The following is a 17,044-nucleotide window of genomic DNA, read 5'->3' as shown; positions in this document are numbered from 1 at the left end:
ACTTCTGTGTGCCAAGTTTTGCACCCTCTGTGTTGCATCTGGCCAGTGGGGACACATTTTTCTAATTCATGTAAAGGCACGGCGTAGGCTAAGGGTAGACCCTGTATTGTGGAAATTACACTCCTTCTTCCAGTTGGTTCCCTATTTGAATACATTATCCTCTTCTGTATTGACCTTCCTATGTTGCAAACCTGATCTTGTGTCTCCCTCGTGTCCTTCAGTAGCGCACTGTCATCGATAAGTTCCAGTCCAAAGCCTAGGCATGGTGGGCAAAGCCCTGGTCTTCTGACACCTGCCCTCTCTCTACACTCATTTCTCCCCATTTCTCCCCACCCACACCTTACTTCAGCTGTGCTGGGCTTTTTCTGGTTGCTGGAATGTGCCCAAATGATTTTCACTGGCTTCACTCCTTTTCCCATGCTGTTCCTGCGGGCTGCGATGGTCATCAACACCCCACCCCACCAACTGACAATTTACTTACTGATGATGATGAAAAAGGAGGAGGGAGAGGAGTAAAAATGGAAATTATGATAAAGATGATAAATAATGACCATAAGAAACTATTGAATAAAACAATTTTTTCCTTGCCTACAAAATAGCACTACAATCCACAACCCAAAACGACAGGTGCTATGTGTACCCGCATGCTAAAAGAGAGCCAACCAGAAGTGGAATAGAATTTTCCTCAGTGTTAAATGGCCCTACCACAACCAACCTCACTGGCAGGCACACTCACCCCCGTTCTGGATAGGCAGGATGGGGGTGAGGGAGAGCCTCCAGCAGGATGCAGGGTGTTTCTCCTCCCCTCCCATGCCTGTCCCCACATCCACACCCAAAGAAGCCAAGTGAGAGGGCAGACACCAACATACTGTGATGTTCGCATCACAAACACTGATGAAAAGAAACGAAAAGCCATTGTCCAGTTGGACATCTGCTGGGGAAGCAGGGCACAGAGGGACACAGCAAGGCAGGCTGCACGGTTTCCCACAGATGCCACTGAAGTTTGCTAACCTGACAAGTCTTGGAGATGCCCCACCAAGAAGGGTGCTAGCCAGGTACAAGGACCTTTCAGCAAAGGATTTTGGAGTGTACTGTGGGTTGGGCTGGGGGAATGTTGAACTGGAGTAAGATAGAAGAGAAGGAGCTGAAAGGCAAATCTCTAATGTGTCATTGTCGTTCATGGAAAGACCATCATGAATACACATGTAGCCAAATAAACTGAGTTTATTACTCATCATGGCAAGAGGGAACGGACTCCATATGGAACTGTGGAGTGTCTCAGTAAGAGGCTGTTAGAAAAAAACTATTATGGAATTTGGGCTTTGGTTGAGTAATTTTGGGAAAGGTATAAGGAAGCAGGAGCTCACTCTGGGTGGGGACAATTCTATGACTAAGTATCTCAATAAATCTTATCTACAGGGAAGGAGGACATGCAATATAAAGTTATAATTTGTAAAGTAGTAGTCTTATTTAGTGAGGGAGGGCGGTACTCGGTATTTTGTGGGTGGCACTTGTCTGAATTGGGGAGAGGATCTTGCCCTTATAGTCCTCAGAGGAACCCAAACCAACCGTGCCATCACCTTGATCTTGGACTTCCAGCTTCCAGAACTGTGAGAAAGTAAATTTCTGTTATTTAAGCCACCCAGTCTGTGGTATTTTTGTTATGGCAGCCCTAGCAAACTAATACAGACCTATCACAAGTAAAGAGATTGAAGTAGTAACCGAAATACTTCCCATGAAGAAAAGCCCAGGCCCAGATGGTTTCACTGGTGAGGTCTATTAAATATTTAAAGAAGAAATAATACCAGTTCTTCACAAATGCTTCCAAAACAATCAGAAAACGAGGAAACACTTCCTAACTCATTCTGTGAGGCCACCATTACCTTGATACCAAAATCAAAGACATCACAAGAAAAGAAAACTACAGTCCAGTATTTCCTATAAATATAGATACAAAAATCCTCAACAAAATATTAGTAAAAAAAAAAAAGAAACACATAAAAAAGAATTATGCCTCACAACCAACTGGTATTTATCCCAGGAATGCAAATTTGGGTTAATACTCAAAAATTAATTAGTGTAATACACCATATCGAGAGCATAAAATACATCTTTATTAATCATCTCGATAGATGCAAAATAGGCATTTGACAAAATTCAACACCTCTCCATGATAAAATTGGGAACAGACCATCTATGAAAAACTCACAGGTAATAACATACTTAATAGTGAAAGACTGAAAGCTCTCTAAGGTCAGGAACAAGACAAGAATGCCCACTCTCACCACTTCTATTCCACAATTTAGTGGCGATTCTAACCACGTCAATTAGGAAAGAAGAAATAAAGGACATCTAGATTAAACAGGAAAAAGGAAAATTCTATTTGCAGAAGGGAGGAGTTCTCTTCCTATTTTCAAGTCCTCCCGATTGGTGTTATCATACAGCCCAGGAGCCCACTTCAATGATGAGAATCCTGCTTGCTCTTCTGCTAGCTGGGCAGTGAGGACCCCCAAAAGGACCCTACTGTGCCACCTGCTTGCGTTCTTACTGCAGGCTCCCATGCAGGGTTAAGAAACACTGTGGAGAGCAGCCCTCAGTGATGCACTGCTGTCAGTCGCCCTGTGCCCTCTCCCCAACACATACAAAATTTGTAGATGCTGAGCTCTTAACTGGCAGCAGAGCCCACCCTGCCTGGAGCTGACTTGATAAGCATCTTTATTGGCCAACTTCCTTTCTGCTCACTCCCTACCTCCCCACCTCCCAACTGGTGTGTCTTGATGTGGCCTCTCAGGTAAACTACTTGCACTAGAATCCTTGTCTCATGGTTGGCTTCGGGGAAGCTAAAACTATGACACATAGTATAGTAGGTCTGAAATCAACTTAGTGAAACTTGACCGGTAAATTAATAAAATTGAAATAGAATAGGATAGGATATTGGCGTGCACTCTGCATTTCTTTCAATTTGAGACTGTATACTAGGTCATGTAAACTGTATCTCTTACTGTGGGACAAAGGCAAGATTAGGAAAACTCTGCTCTGAAGACCTTTCATTGTTTTTTAAACAATTGTCATGTCAACATGTGATCTTTTAAAAAAAAGTACCAGTTTTCTAGAATATGTTAAGGAGAGGCCAAAAAGCAATGCCAAGTTTTCTGAATAGGAAGGGGGTGTTTGGGTTTTTTTATTCCCTCAATATTGTGATTATTTAATTTTCAAAAAAGCTTACAATAATAATCCGAGGAAGACTCTGGTGAGAGTGACATCTATATATTGCTGATGACATTGTGAGCCACACACTTGGAGTTAGCTGAAAATCCTATAAATTCTTGGTTTATACCAAGAAAAAAAAAACTAAAATGTGACATAAGAATTATGCACACTGTGGTGTGTTATGTTCGATAAAAATGGAAACAATTTAAATGTCTGGATGGGAGAAGTTTGAAGGACCAATATTATTGGAAAAAGAGGCTTCGAAGTTGAGTTTGTAGAGTTCTTCACAGCAAAATTAAGGAGGAACTGTCAGTCATTTACATCAAAAACCTCAGAGGTTTACTGGTAAAAACTGGGGATGCTTTAGGCCCTCAGTGGTCATTCTCTGGAGAGGTTTGACGGAGGTGCAACACAATTTAGTATGAACTTAGGACAATGGCACAGCTCTCACATGGATTCCGGTGAGAATCACACTTAAAACTTGACGTGCCATGAGAAAGCAGAGGGGGAGGAGGCAGTTACGAGGTTCCAAAGAGAGGCGTGGTTGGCAACGATTTGTCCTTATAGCCTGGTACCCAAGACCACACGGGGCCTGTGGCGAACTGGGACACATCAAACAATTCGTGTTTCAAGGAGCTTCCTCGACCGCAGAGTAATCAGTACTCTCAGGTCTCACGGGCCCACGGAGAAGTTAATAGATTCAACACTGGGTCGGTTCAGAGTCGTTGTTAAGAAGTACAACTATCTGGACTGGGAAACTCGAGGAACCAGAGGGTGAGGGCGCCGCTCTCACTGTGGACGATCTACAAGGGGCTGGGGCGCAGCCCACAGGGCCGGGGCAGGGCTGTGACCAGGGACCGGCAGGGTGCGCTCGGAGGCCAAAACCGAGCGCAGCGGGAGTGAGCCCGAGCGCCCTGGGCCCGCGCGGATGCCCCACCACGCCCCGCCAGCAGGAGCGCACTCGAGCCCCGCGGTCCCGGGCGGGGCGGCCGCGCTCTCACCGCCCCGGGGTGTGGTTCCCGCGGCCCGGCCGGGCGGGGCGCCGCCTTTAAGGCTCCAGCCGGCGGGGAACCGTTCACTCGCGCCCCGGCCGCCACCACCACCATCCCCCGCCATGGAGCGGCCGCCGCTGCGCGCCCTGCTCCTCAGCGCCGCCGGGCTGCTGCTCCTGTTCCTGCCCCTCTCCTCTTCCAACTCTTCGGACACCTGCGGCCCCTGCGAGCAGGCCACCTGCCCGCCCCTGCCCCCGCGGGGCTGCCCGCTGGGCGAGACCCGCGACGCGTGCGGCTGCTGCCCGGTGTGCGCCCGCGGCGAGGGTGAGCCGTGCGGGGGCGGCGGCGCCGGCAGGGGGCACTGCGCGCCGGGCATGGAGTGCGTGAAGAGCCGCAAGAGGCGGAAGGGTAAAGCCGGGGCAGCAGCCGGCGGCCCGGGGGTGAGTGGCGTGTGCGTGTGCAAGAGCCGCTACCCGGTGTGCGGCAGCGATGGCATCACCTACCCCAGTGGGTGCCAGCTGCGCGCCGCCAGCCTGAGGGCCGAGAGCCGCGGGGAGAAGATCATCACGCAGGTCAGCAAGGGCACCTGCGAGCAAGGTGGGCACGCGTGCTTTCCCCTCGGACCCCGCCCCACCCCAGCCCGCGCGGGTGGGCAACCGCGCGCCCCCTGGCGGGTCAGACGCGACAAGGCGTCTGTGGTCCGCGCGACCGACGCTGGTTGCGCGACTCCTCCCGTGCGCTTCCCTGGGGACAGATGGCCGGGAAGGAGCTGGCAGTCGAAAGGATGCCGGCGAGGATGGGCGACGGCTCCCCTTCTCTTTTTCTTTTTGGTGGTTTTATTTTGAGAGCTTGCAGGGTGTGCCAGGAAAGTGAGGACTTGCAGGGACAGTGCGTATATATAGAAAAGGTTTTGCGGTATCTCAGACTCCCGCATCCCAAAAGCTCACTCAACTGATGCTAACAGTTGACAAGTCGATTCACAAAAGCGACCCCAACTCTTTTTGGAACCCAAAGATGTCAGTTTCTCATCCTTTTTTCTTGGCTTGGGTGTATTGATAGAGAAGTCACAAGGTAGGGGATAGGAGTTTAAGGATGAAATACAAAAAGGAAGGACTTTTCAGAGAGAAGTCCGACGTTTACTTGGCTAAATTTTAAGAATTATAAAAATTGGATTTTATGGTTTCTTAATATTAAGGAAAATAATTCATTTACTGGACATTACAGTTTCTTAAATAGTAATCTAGCTAATTTTTTGTGCACAAAAAATACAAACTCTTTGAAAATGTTTTTATGATGTAAGACTTATGACCATTTTGTTTTTCTTTCTTGTTCCTTTTCTTGGGTAATTTGTCCCTAGAATGCACTGTTCAGCAGGAATGCCTGTGAAATTGTTTCATCATTTATTTTATTCCAAACAAGTACAATCTTGCCATAAATTAAAGGGGAAAATAAATAGAGTACGGATTTGAAAAAGAGATTTTTAACTCCAATGCCTGAAATAACATTTTCCATAGACAGTAGTTGCAAGGGAAAGTTAGAAATCCAACCTTGGCAGTCCTTGCGCTGGTCTCAGCCAAGGTAGCAAAAGGGAGCAAGGCAGTTCTCCTGAAATGACAGAAGCAGTTGCTTCTTTAATACAGCTCAGACTTTCTCCAAACTTTCCAAATAATTCTTTTTTTGAGTCTTTTCCAGAAATCCATATGCCAATAGGTCAGATGTCATTAATTTCAGAGTTCACTATTGAAAGCCTTAAATTGTGTAATTTACTGCCAGCTATTTATATTATTACCTTAAGCTTAGAAAATCACAACCAAAAATAATTCACATACTTTTCCAACAGAAACAGTCATTTCTTTCCTTTGGATCTAATTTATCAGTCACATCATGAAAGAGAAATGTGCATAGTTTAAGAATTGATTCCAGGATATTCAGATTTTCTTATAAACACTCCAAGGGGAATTTTCCCTGATGTCTTTCCAAATCACTGTACTTGCCTGATCAGAACAAAAGATTAGCTTGGTGATCAAGTAGCGTCAGCTCTAGTCTGTAACTGAGACTGATAGTCATATGGAACTACAAGCATATCTCAGAGGTATTGCAGATTCATTTCAGGTGGGAGGGTCTTGCCTTCAGTTTGTAAAAAAAATGCAACATGTATGAAGTGCAATAAAGCAAAGCGCAATAAAGTGAGGTATGCCTGCAGCCTTATAACCTCACTACCATGGACACCCAGCTCCTCAGCCTCTCTCCAGACTGTAAACCCCATGAGGGTACAGACCTGGTTTTCTTTGTTTGGGAAAATGTTAAGAGAAATAGCATGTAAAACTGGAAATCTTGATATAAATTAGCCTTTTCTTCCCAACTTAAATTTAGAGATGTGGGATCTTGTGCCTGGGCCCATTTATAGGAAAATGCCAGAGAAAGCAGAAAAGAATGTGAGGTCCACCAGAGTACTTTTCCACAGTAGAGAGAAATAGGGCTAAAACCAGATTTCCTAATGTATTGCTCCTGATTCCTGGATATGTATTGACAGTTATGGAAGTAGACCCAATGTAATGCCATTTACTTCTGTGCCAGGTAGTACTGGGGCTCTGCAAAGAATAGGAAATGCATTTTCTACCTTCAGAAGAAACTTGAGTTATGCTTCTTTGGGTACTGAGAAGAAGGGGGCGTTGTGACACTCAGCCACCATGGTGTGTGGTTCAGTCTGTGTTCTTTTGGGTGGGACTCAAATAACCTGCACTTACTGAACATGTGATATGTGTCATCGCTGTGCTAGGCGCTATAGAGCCAGGGATGCACGAAACAGATCTGGTTTTGCTGATTACCCAAATACCGGGGCAAGTTGCAAACTCACCTCCCTGAGTGCTTTCACTGGAGACATTCCCGATCTTCCCCTTATTTTATGAGATCACCACTTGCCCACCTACTCGGGAGAGATCTTGGTCTGCTTGTTTTCCGTACCTCTGTGGTAAAGGGCAAAGCCATCTTCTTGAAAGTCTATTTGAAAGGTAATGAGCTGATAATCTCAAATCTTGAAAACTGTCATGAATTTACTGCCATTAGATCTTACTGAGGTCCCTGACGTCACGAGTAACTGGAAGAGGGGATTTGACAATTCCTATTATTAGAAAGTTAATACGGAGAAGCTGAGATGTATAATAACATCTCACAGTTGGAAGAGAACGTGGTGCTCTTTCATTCTAGTTCTTGGTTACACTTTTGTTTTATGGTCCTTTAAATCTGAGCTCCTTGGCAGTCGTCCCAGGTCAGCCACCTTGGTCCCTTTGAGTCCCATCCCCTCTTTTTCTCCCTCAGAATTAAATTTTACTTATGGAATCAGAATTCATTCTTAAGGGCCTCCCTTGTTAGTACATTTAGAACCAAGTTCAAACTACCTAGCAGGGCATACAAGGCTCTTCACACAACTCTGTTCTATTATTTTGACCTCTTCTATCCATCCCCCTTTATGGTCCAGCCACAATGTTTGCTATTTGCTGCTGTTTGCCTCCCTCACTTTCACCCCCACTTATCTTTCCACCCTTTGAACTCTAAGTCTTCAAGGTTCAGCAGGTGTCACTTTCTCTGTGAAGCTCCTTGACTCCCTCCACCCCGCAAGGATGTCTTTCTTCGACTCTTCCAGCCATTTTTTCAACAATACTTATTGCATAACATACTATGTATACCTGAATGTAAGCTCAGTTAGGATGCTAAGCTCAGGAACCAGACTCCCTGGATGTGAATCTTAACTTTGCCACTTACTTAGCCTTGAGCAAGTTACTTGACTGTCTCTGGGACTGGGTTTCCTCACCTATCAGGCTTATAATCATACCTGTCTCATAGAGTTGTTGTGAAGAGTCAATGCTGTGAAGATTATTCGTAGAAAGCACTCAATGAATATTCATTGTTGTCATTATTCAACATGAAATTAATAAGCTTCATGAGAGAAGGGAATTTTTGCTCCCCGATCTATCCCCAAGGACCTAGATCAGTGCCTGACACTAGTAGATGCTTTAAATATATGTTGAATGAATGAATGTATGAATTTGCCAGGTACACTTCTAGTCTCAGCCTTGAATAAGATAGGTGGGATCCCGCTGTGATGGCATTTACTGTAAGCTTTAGACAGAAACAAGTAAGCAGATGTTTTCACATAGTCGTATGTGCTGTGAAGAATGTACAACAGGGAAATAGGATGGTGACTAGGAATGGATAAGCAGTAGTAAGTGGGGTGGGCCAAGTCAGGCAGAGGACCCACGTGAGGATTTCGGCAAAGGGAGCAGAGCTCCTGAGTGGACAACAAGCTCTGCTAGTTAGTTAGTACAGCACCTCCCCACATTCTCCATCGTGCTCTTTGAATGTCTGTCTTCTCCACAGGACAGGGAGCATCCTAAAAGAGGGACTCCATCATATAATTCTTTATAAACATCGCGGCTGGTTAATAGTTGGGCACTTCATAAATATCTGTTGATTAAACAAAGGAATACTCTGAAGAAAGTGCCTTCCCGTTTAGAAATGCAGGCAATTGGCTCTCCTGCCTGTCTGCTATCTTTTCTCCTTGCATCTTCTGCTCTTCTGAAGTCCAGACAATACATCAAACATTGACTCTTATTCCCGTCTGCTGCTATCCTGAACTTCTAGCATTAGGTGGTCACTACCACCCCCAACCCAAATCTCAACATTTCCACATCATTGATGGTTAGAATTACGTTCAGAGCAACAGAAACTGTTCTATAAATGGAAAAGCCTTCAGTGAAGATTTTTATTTTCAGAAACTCATTTTGATAGATTTTTAACATTTGTTCTTTGAGAAGTTCATTTTAGGCTCATTTTTATGTTGATAACATACCATTTAAATGCCCATGTTCTATTACTATTTTTCAATAAAGTTATGAACTTGTGACATTGTGATTTATAATAAGAAATATATATTTGATCTTCATCCCATTCCTGTCACTTAGCTCCTAAAACCCTTGGAATTTTCCAAATGTTAAGAGGAAGCAGGATGTTATTTGTTAAGTTAATGAGGTGGCTTTTTGAAAGCCTCTAAGTCACCTACCAGATGGGGGCTGGTTGCCAGGTGGAGTCAACTATGTGATTAGTGGATTGAACCTTTTAGTCGCAGCCCCCTGGGAGTGGAGAGGGGCTAGAGATTGAGTTCGGTGACCAATGATTGAATGATTCAGTGATTTAATCAGCCATGCCTATGTAAGAAAGCCTCCATTAAAAACCCAAAAGGATGGGTTCGGAGAGCTTCCAGGTTGGTGAACACGTGGAGGTGCTGGGAGAGAGCATAGAAGTTCCGTGTCCTTTCCCCGTACCTTGTCCTGTGCATCTTTTCCATCTGATGTTTCTGAGTTATATCCTTTTATAATAAACTGGTAATCTAGTAAGTACGTAAAATGTTTCTCCAAGTCCAGTGAGCCACTCTAGCAAATTAATCAAACCCAAGAAGGGCGTGGTTGGAACCTCCAGTCTACAGCCAGTTGGTCAGAAGCACAGGTGACAACCTGGATTGGTGACTGGCATATGAAATGGGGCGTGGGGCAGTCTTGTGGGACTGAGCCCTTAGTCTGTGTGATCTTGTGTGATCTGATGCTACCTTTAGGTAGATAGTGTCAGGATTGAGTTGAATTATAGGTCACCCAGCTGGTGTTGGAGAATTGCTTGGTGGTGTGGAAAAAAACACACGTTCACTGGTGTCAGAATGGTTGAACTTCATTGAAAGTGGAAACAGAAGGTTCCCAAATTAAATGAAATTGTTGGTGGTCTGGCTTATCTTGTGTCCAAGGGTAATGGGGGTGGGGGAAATGCAAGTCAGTGCAATACTTTGTTAAACTACCACTGTCATTCCACAAAGATGGTCAGGGAATCCTGACAAAGACATAGGTGAGAAGGAATTGGCTGGAGAAGAGCTAGCAGGGAGCTTGGAGTGGAGTTAGACGGAAATGAGACAAGCATTACGAGCAGAAGGAATGAATAGCATGTGGTCCCGGGGGGTCCCTCACAGAAAGGGAGAACAGAGGTGGCAGCTGGACACGTGAAAGAGCTCAGTGATCAAGAGCCTTGTGGCCGGTTAGTGAGTTTTAGACACTGTCACAAGAGCAGTGGGGGGCGTTGAGTGATGTAATTGGATTTGTGCTTCTAAAAAAATCTCTTGTGGCCGCCCTTAAGAGGATGGATTGGAAGGGGGCAACACTGGTCAGGGACTCCCTTTTGGAAGCTATTATAATAATCCCTGCAAGAGATGCCTAACTCCTTCTTCATAGGATCTTTAGTTTCTCTTCCAGACCTTAGAAGCGTTGTTGAATCTGGTGTCCTAACCTGCCATGGGAAGCTGTTTGTTAGTTGGAAATGAAAAGCCAGTACTGTGCCTTTTTCTTACTAAATGACTCCTCACAACGTGCCCTGACATCGTTTGCTCACTAGCCAGCCCCTGCTCCCAAATTACAGCCACTTGCTCATTTCATTTCAGAAGGCTCTTCCCCTGCCCGACGCCCGTAATCCCCATTCCTCTCTCTCTCTCAACTTTCAGAGCAGAAACAGAAAAAGTCACATTCCAAAGAGTCTACCCCAGCCCAATAGAAATGCTTTAAAATTTTTTCTGGCCTCAACTAGTTGCCCTTCTCGTGCACAGAAACTTCTAGAAAGTTGAATCAATCACTGGTTCCTATCACTTTACCCAGTTTTAATCACTGCATCTTAGGAAAGCTTTGAAAACCTGAAGAAGCTTTACAAAAGAAGAGGCAACCTTGAAGAAGGGTCTTAAAGGACTTAAGGTTCTCTTAGAGAAACGTAATCCAAAGAACAAGTTTCTTCATGGTTTGGGCATTAATTATTAAACGCAAGGTGCGTGCCCCCACTGTTCTACAGGTTTTCAGGAGGCAAAATTAAAAGACCTAGACTTAAATAGCCACAAAAAGCACATTCAGTTTACACACCAGAAAGAACTTGTAGATAAAAACTGTTGAATACTGTCACATGCTCATGTGGGAGTCAGGAGAATTCTGTCTGAAGATGCTCTGTTGGAGAGCTAAGAGATAACCTAAGTGAGAAGGGGACGCGTCTGGGAGAGGAGAGGCTATTAGTAACTTTTAAGATCTTTTACTCTCTAGATCTGCGGTGGAATGAGTAAGCTGAGCAGGCACTTATTGTCATCCTTAAATGAGATTTCCACCCTGTCCCAAGTGCCTGGCCTTAGGGTTTACCGCCATAGAGTTGCCTTCTAGCAGAAACTGCCTTATAAGGCTCTCTTTCGGATAGTTTAGTGACAAAACTCCCTTGGATAGAGTCCAAGGCCAGCCGGCCTTCCTCCCTCATTCTAAATTTCTCCCCACAGTGGATAAGATTATGGTGCTTCCTTTACCTCAAACTACTCCGCAAATGACCTGACCTCATCTGTGTTTTTAATTGTATGACAAATAACATCTTATTTTTAGCAGCTGTTAAAAAGGGAACCCTAAATTATTGTCGAAAGGACTTGTAAGCCAGAGAATAAGCCAGAGGACTTTTAAGCCAGAGAATAATTGAGATCCAGAAGTGGAGCCTTCAGACAACTTTGAGATGGGAGAAGACTTAGAAGTGTACAGAACAAATGAGTCTGCTTATTTTAGGCAATTTTAAAGATTTCCCAATGACTATTTTGCCCTTCATGAGGGGGTAGGAAGGTGGGAGGAATTAGAAATATCTAAGGAAAGCTTTCCCAAGCCTGTTCGATGTGGATTTTCTAGGTCGATCAAGACCACCCCCCCCACAAAGCCTCCTAGAGAAAGTGAGGGCAGGAGAAGAAAGCCAGTGTTGATCAAGCAGGGAAAAATGGTCATTTTTGATTTAAAATTGATATGTTACATAGTTGAATTAATGGCAAATGCTCTGGTGAGGAGAATTAGAAACAGCTGGAGTGAGCAACAACCCCGCCCCCTCTATGCCTCTGCCAAGCAGTGGGCTACCAGACAGAGGCACCATCCGTGAAACCGTCCATGAAATTGGCTGGGCACAAAAGCGGGCAGGGGTTGCAGAGAAGTTTTGTCTCTGAAAAGTAAGAAAGGTTCAAACCAGGTAAAACAGATCTAGTAACCCAGTGGTGACAAAGCCCCATTCAGATGGTATAAAGTTTCTCACTTACAGTAAGACTGTTGACAAGGCAGGAGAAGCCAACTTGTTGAAAGTAGAGTTTACCATGATGAAAAAAAGCAACACCCTCAAAACTTCAGGATAACATGTATTGTAAATGAAGGAAGAGTTTAATCTACCTGCTTCACAGGATTATTGCAAAGGTCAGACCATAACACAGATAAGAAGTCCCTGTGTAAACTATGCAGCTCCAAATAAATGTAACGAATCCTTATTGACTGGATTGTAAACGCCTTTGGGGCAAGAATTCTACGTAGGTGGTGATAATGGGAACTGAGGTTTGTAGTACTTGACTGAGGGCTTCTTTGGATGTTTCATCATCTGTTACAACAACCTTGGGAGGTCCCAGTTTCCACACAGGGACACTGAAGATCATCCATCATACAGCCAGTAAATAGCACTTCTTGTACATAAATCTAAGTATCTATTACCGCTTTGCCGTCAAAGCATAGCACATAGACCAGCAGCATTGGCTTTCTGTACTGTATTGCTCTTCTGCAAATGCAAAGCTATTTCAAAATAAACAGTTTAAAACAAAGTGATTCACAAGAGTCAAACTCTAGAGGTGGAAAAGGTTTTAGAAAGACCATAATGAATGTATCTTGCTTGTATTTTCTTTTTGATGAATTGGCAAAGGGAATAAATGGTACATTCCTGCCTAAATAGCTCTCTAAACAAACTCTTTCAATTAGCATGAAATAGAAATTCTGTATGATAAAAAAGTTTATGTCATAGTTTAATTGGCTTTTTGTGGTAATGCGGTGCACCTTATAGTAAAAGTCATATTACGTTCTAGGAAAGATGGTATTTCTTCACTGAATGAATGTCTCTGAGGGGACTTTGTACAGATCCCTGAGCCCAGTCTAGCTAGCGTCAGTCCATCCAGGGCCAGATTGGAAACCTGACAGCCAGTCTGCTCGTAGGCAACCAACAGACTCTCACAGGGCCAGTGTGTTGGGGGCAGCTGGCATGAATATTTTCCCAAGCAAGACCTCCTGGGGCAGAGCATTTGTGTGTGGTGTTTAATCATTTGCCAGGCCTTTGTGGTAAGTCTGAGTAGGGGGCAGGAGGAGAAAAATCACTATGATAACTGTCAACACGCTCAAGCGTTGCTTTTCGCCTGAGGTTGTAGCCCTGAGTGCTGACGGAACCCTGTCCTCAGCACCACTCTGCCGTCAGTTTCCCCAGTTGGGATAATAGTATTGACTCCACATCTAAGCTGTGGTTCATTGCAGGACTACTCTCTTGAGGGAATTTGTATTTTTAGGGACTGAAGCATTTTTTATTTTTATTGTTTGGTCAGGTGACAACTTCCAGAAGGAGGAAAGTCCATGTAGGGGATTGAGAGCTGAAGCATAATTCACTTTGACACTTTGGGGGCGGGCGGCGGGGGGAGCACTTTAATATTCTCGCAGGCAGAAATGCAGCTGACTCCAATCACCCTGTTCTTTCATGTTGTTTTTCTTGAAATAGGGTAGTCTCCAGCTTTTTTTGGAGGTCTGTCTTTTTCCCTGAGAAAGCCTCAAAGGCATTTCATTTACATCGCGGCAGATTAGTGGGCCTGCGGTCAAGTGGTTGAATTGGGAAAGCTTTCGATCTAACATCTGTTCTGTTCTCTTCTGGCCTGACCTCAAGCAAAGGAGAAAATTTTATCAAGAAATAGATCTCCTGGAACATTCAGAGGGTTTTGAAAGAGACCACACAGAAATGAGGCTTTAGGAATTTCTCCGGGTAGCCCAAGACTGCAAGATGCAAAGCCTGTTCTTTCTCAGTGGGAGCTTTCAGAACTTTCTGCTCAGGGAACAGAAATCTGAAAGTGAGTTTCAATAGTAGCTGCAGCAATTACATTGCAACCCTGGCTTCCAAAGGAGTCCCCTCAGGAAGCAATAGAGCGTGTGATAGAGAATGAAATGCTTCGGCAGCAGTGCTGCTCTGAGTTAGAGAAGGCCAGGCAAGGGGATCCATGCAGTGAGGCTGCTTATTAGAGATGCTTGGCTCAGCTGCAGAGGGCAGGCTGGGGCAGAGATCAAAATGCTGCTGAGTTGTGACAGGCCAGGGCTTTGGAGCCAGAGGCCCCTCTCTGCTCAGGTGTGTCTCGGATGATCAGAGAGCTGCAGGGCAGGAGGGCAGAAGCTGATCCAGCGTGGCATTTTCTGCACCATCGAGCCTTTGGTTCACTAGAAGATAACTGTCAGGGCAGGAACAGGCTGTTCAGGACCCAGTCGTGATGTGGGAAAGTTAGCGGCCCCCTCTGTTATTCCTGCCTCATCTGAGACTGCTTGCATTTCACCCACTGTGCCTGGCCTGCCATTGCATGCTCTTTCCTGTCTGATTGAACGCAAAATGTGGTTTTATTTTTCCACCCCCCCCAACCTTTCTTAGTCAGAGCTTGGCCAGCAACTTTATAAATGGTGAGCTCTGCTCAATCTGCTCCCCCAACTCCATCCTGGGACTCATCAGCCACCTCTGGCATTCCCCCCACACCTTGGCGTACCACCCCTGAGAGGCAGCCAGTGTAGTCCACGTCATCCAGGAGATGGTTATCCCTTCTTTTCTTGATGCTCCTGTGGGATGAAGTTTTTACAGATGTCTTAGGATCTTAATCCACTCCATGCATCCGCCCAAAACCCTATGGCCCCTTGCAGGTCCAGTCTAGCGTGTAGGGGAGACAGCCACAACCCATGGTGACCCATGGCTTGACAGGCATGAAAAACATTGGTACTTAGCATATGAAGTCTCCCTGAATGCTGTTTCATTTCAATTTTTATTTTTATTAGCATTATAAACCCTGGTGTGAGTTCATGTATAAGTGCCTTCACTGTGATATGTTGATGTCTTACTTTGACCAATCTAAACGTAATCCTGCCTTATATATCTCCAGACTAGATCTGAACTTGTGTCTAGATCTATGCAAACAAAATGGCAGGATAATGTTCTTATAAACAAATCCCTAGAAACTTCCATTTAGCTCTTGTTCTTGCTCTTCAAGTATGTCAGGACAAGGAGTCTTGCTCCATCTCTGAGACATCCCAGGGTCCAAAAGCAGATGGTTACATGGGAATCACCCTGGATGCTACACCCTGGATGTTAGCCAGAGGATTTACTTTGCTTTACAGTGTGCAATATTTCTATCTTCAAGTTCAGTGAATCAAAGTGTGAACATATGATTCTCTAATGGCACCTTGTAGGTATATAAGACATTTTAGATTAAAAGGACTCTCAAATTCAGTAATCATTGATGTTTCTTCCCTGCATACATAGAAAATGCTTTGGGGTTTTGTTGGTTGGTTCATTCAAAAAAAAAAAAAAAATGTTGGCGATATTAGCTCCAAAGAAGCAACTAAAATCACAGAGATTGGCAGAGAAATAGTATGATAATATAAGACCCGGTCTTATATTAATTTTTGCTCCAAAAGATGCATTAGGCTGATGGTCCAGCTAGGTCTTATTTTTGGGGAAACACTATATAATAATGATAGGCCAATTTTTGCTCCATTTAACCAACATCTCATCTTTTGAAGTAGGATGACTTTTCAGAATACGTTTCTAGGACAGCATAGGAAGTGGAATCCCTAGAAAACATGAACACTCAATACAGTGCAAGAGCATGGTTGTTTGGCTGCTTCTTATCTCCTTGGTGATTTCAGTGCTGTTATCTGAATCAGACAGAATGGAAATACTTCTACATCTATCAGTATTGATGATAATAAAAGTTCGAGTACCACTGTACTTTAAGAAAAGTATTCACCGAAAGCCACAACAATCTAATCTTTCAGTCATGTCACTAGAATGTCAGTTCTAAACAATCCTTGGGATGTAGTAGGTACATACTTGCTGAGTAAAGGAATGAATAATGAAGAGTGGATTAGAATGTGCTCTATTAGAAAGGGGAACCTGGTGGAAACCCACTACTCCCTCTGTAACCCCTTCTGGAATCTCTAATAGGGGGAGGTGGCTCTGTCCTGCTTTGAGGTCCCCCACCCTAGAGGAGAATCTCTTGTCCCTTTGCATTTTCTTAAATTGCCCTTTATAGTTTCTCCTATCACAAAAACTCTGCGACTGAGAACGAATGTCCCATTCCAATTTATAACCTCTCCTCCTCATTTCCCAGGCTTCGAGAACAGTATTCCACCACTGGCCTTAGGAGATTTACTTCACTCCTCTGAGCATCCGTTTTCTCATCTGTGAAATCAAGATACTACCTATCCATAGAGGTTACTGCTAGGCTACCTTCCCCTTTAGTTAGACAACAACAGGGGAAGGCAAGTGTGGTCCATTCTCGTTAGTCATGGTACTTATGTTCTGTAAAGTCTTGCAAACACTGGATTAGCCAATGTTGAATTACTGCTTTTAGGGGCAGAAGAGTTAGGTTCCATGAGCCTCTGATCACATTTTTGTTAACCAATCAGGACAAACCTTGTTTTATGTGTGTTTCTGTGTTAAGACACCCCATTTAATGTGTAGTGCTGATGCAGTCACATTGAACTCACGGCCAATAGCCTATAACTCATGCCTGAACAAAGCTTGTCTAACACACATATTTTCTCTGTAAGACACACCACAGCCTTGTTTTGCTTAGGAATTCAAGAGAGCACTTCCACGCTGCCCTTGGGGACCATTTTAAACAGGAAGATCACCAACAGAAAGCACAAAAATACAAAAATTAAAAAGTGGCACTAAGTAGACTGTGAAAGGGACACTTGTTTACA

The 17,044-nt window shown here is 44.4% G+C and overlaps 1 protein-coding gene across 1 annotated transcript in view; it reads left to right on the top strand.

Moving 5' to 3' along the window:
* Positions 1-4,233: 4,233 nt before the first annotated feature.
* Positions 4,234-17,044, top strand: part of IGFBP7 (insulin like growth factor binding protein 7) — a 65,623-nt gene continuing 52,812 nt past the window's right edge. Inside the window, exon 1 of the mRNA XM_033105544.1 lies at positions 4,234-4,799. Coding sequence (XP_032961435.1) covers positions 4,325-4,799 — 475 coding nt within the window. The 5' untranslated portion in view covers positions 4,234-4,324. The remainder of the gene's footprint in view (positions 4,800-17,044) is intronic.

Source organism: Rhinolophus ferrumequinum, chromosome 5 (genome assembly GCF_004115265.2).
Source record: "Rhinolophus ferrumequinum isolate MPI-CBG mRhiFer1 chromosome 5, mRhiFer1_v1.p, whole genome shotgun sequence".
In the NCBI taxonomy this organism is placed as follows: domain Eukaryota; kingdom Metazoa; phylum Chordata; class Mammalia; order Chiroptera; family Rhinolophidae; genus Rhinolophus; species Rhinolophus ferrumequinum.
The sequence above is the reverse complement of the archived record's forward strand: the minus strand, read 5'-3'. Positions and strand labels throughout refer to the sequence as shown.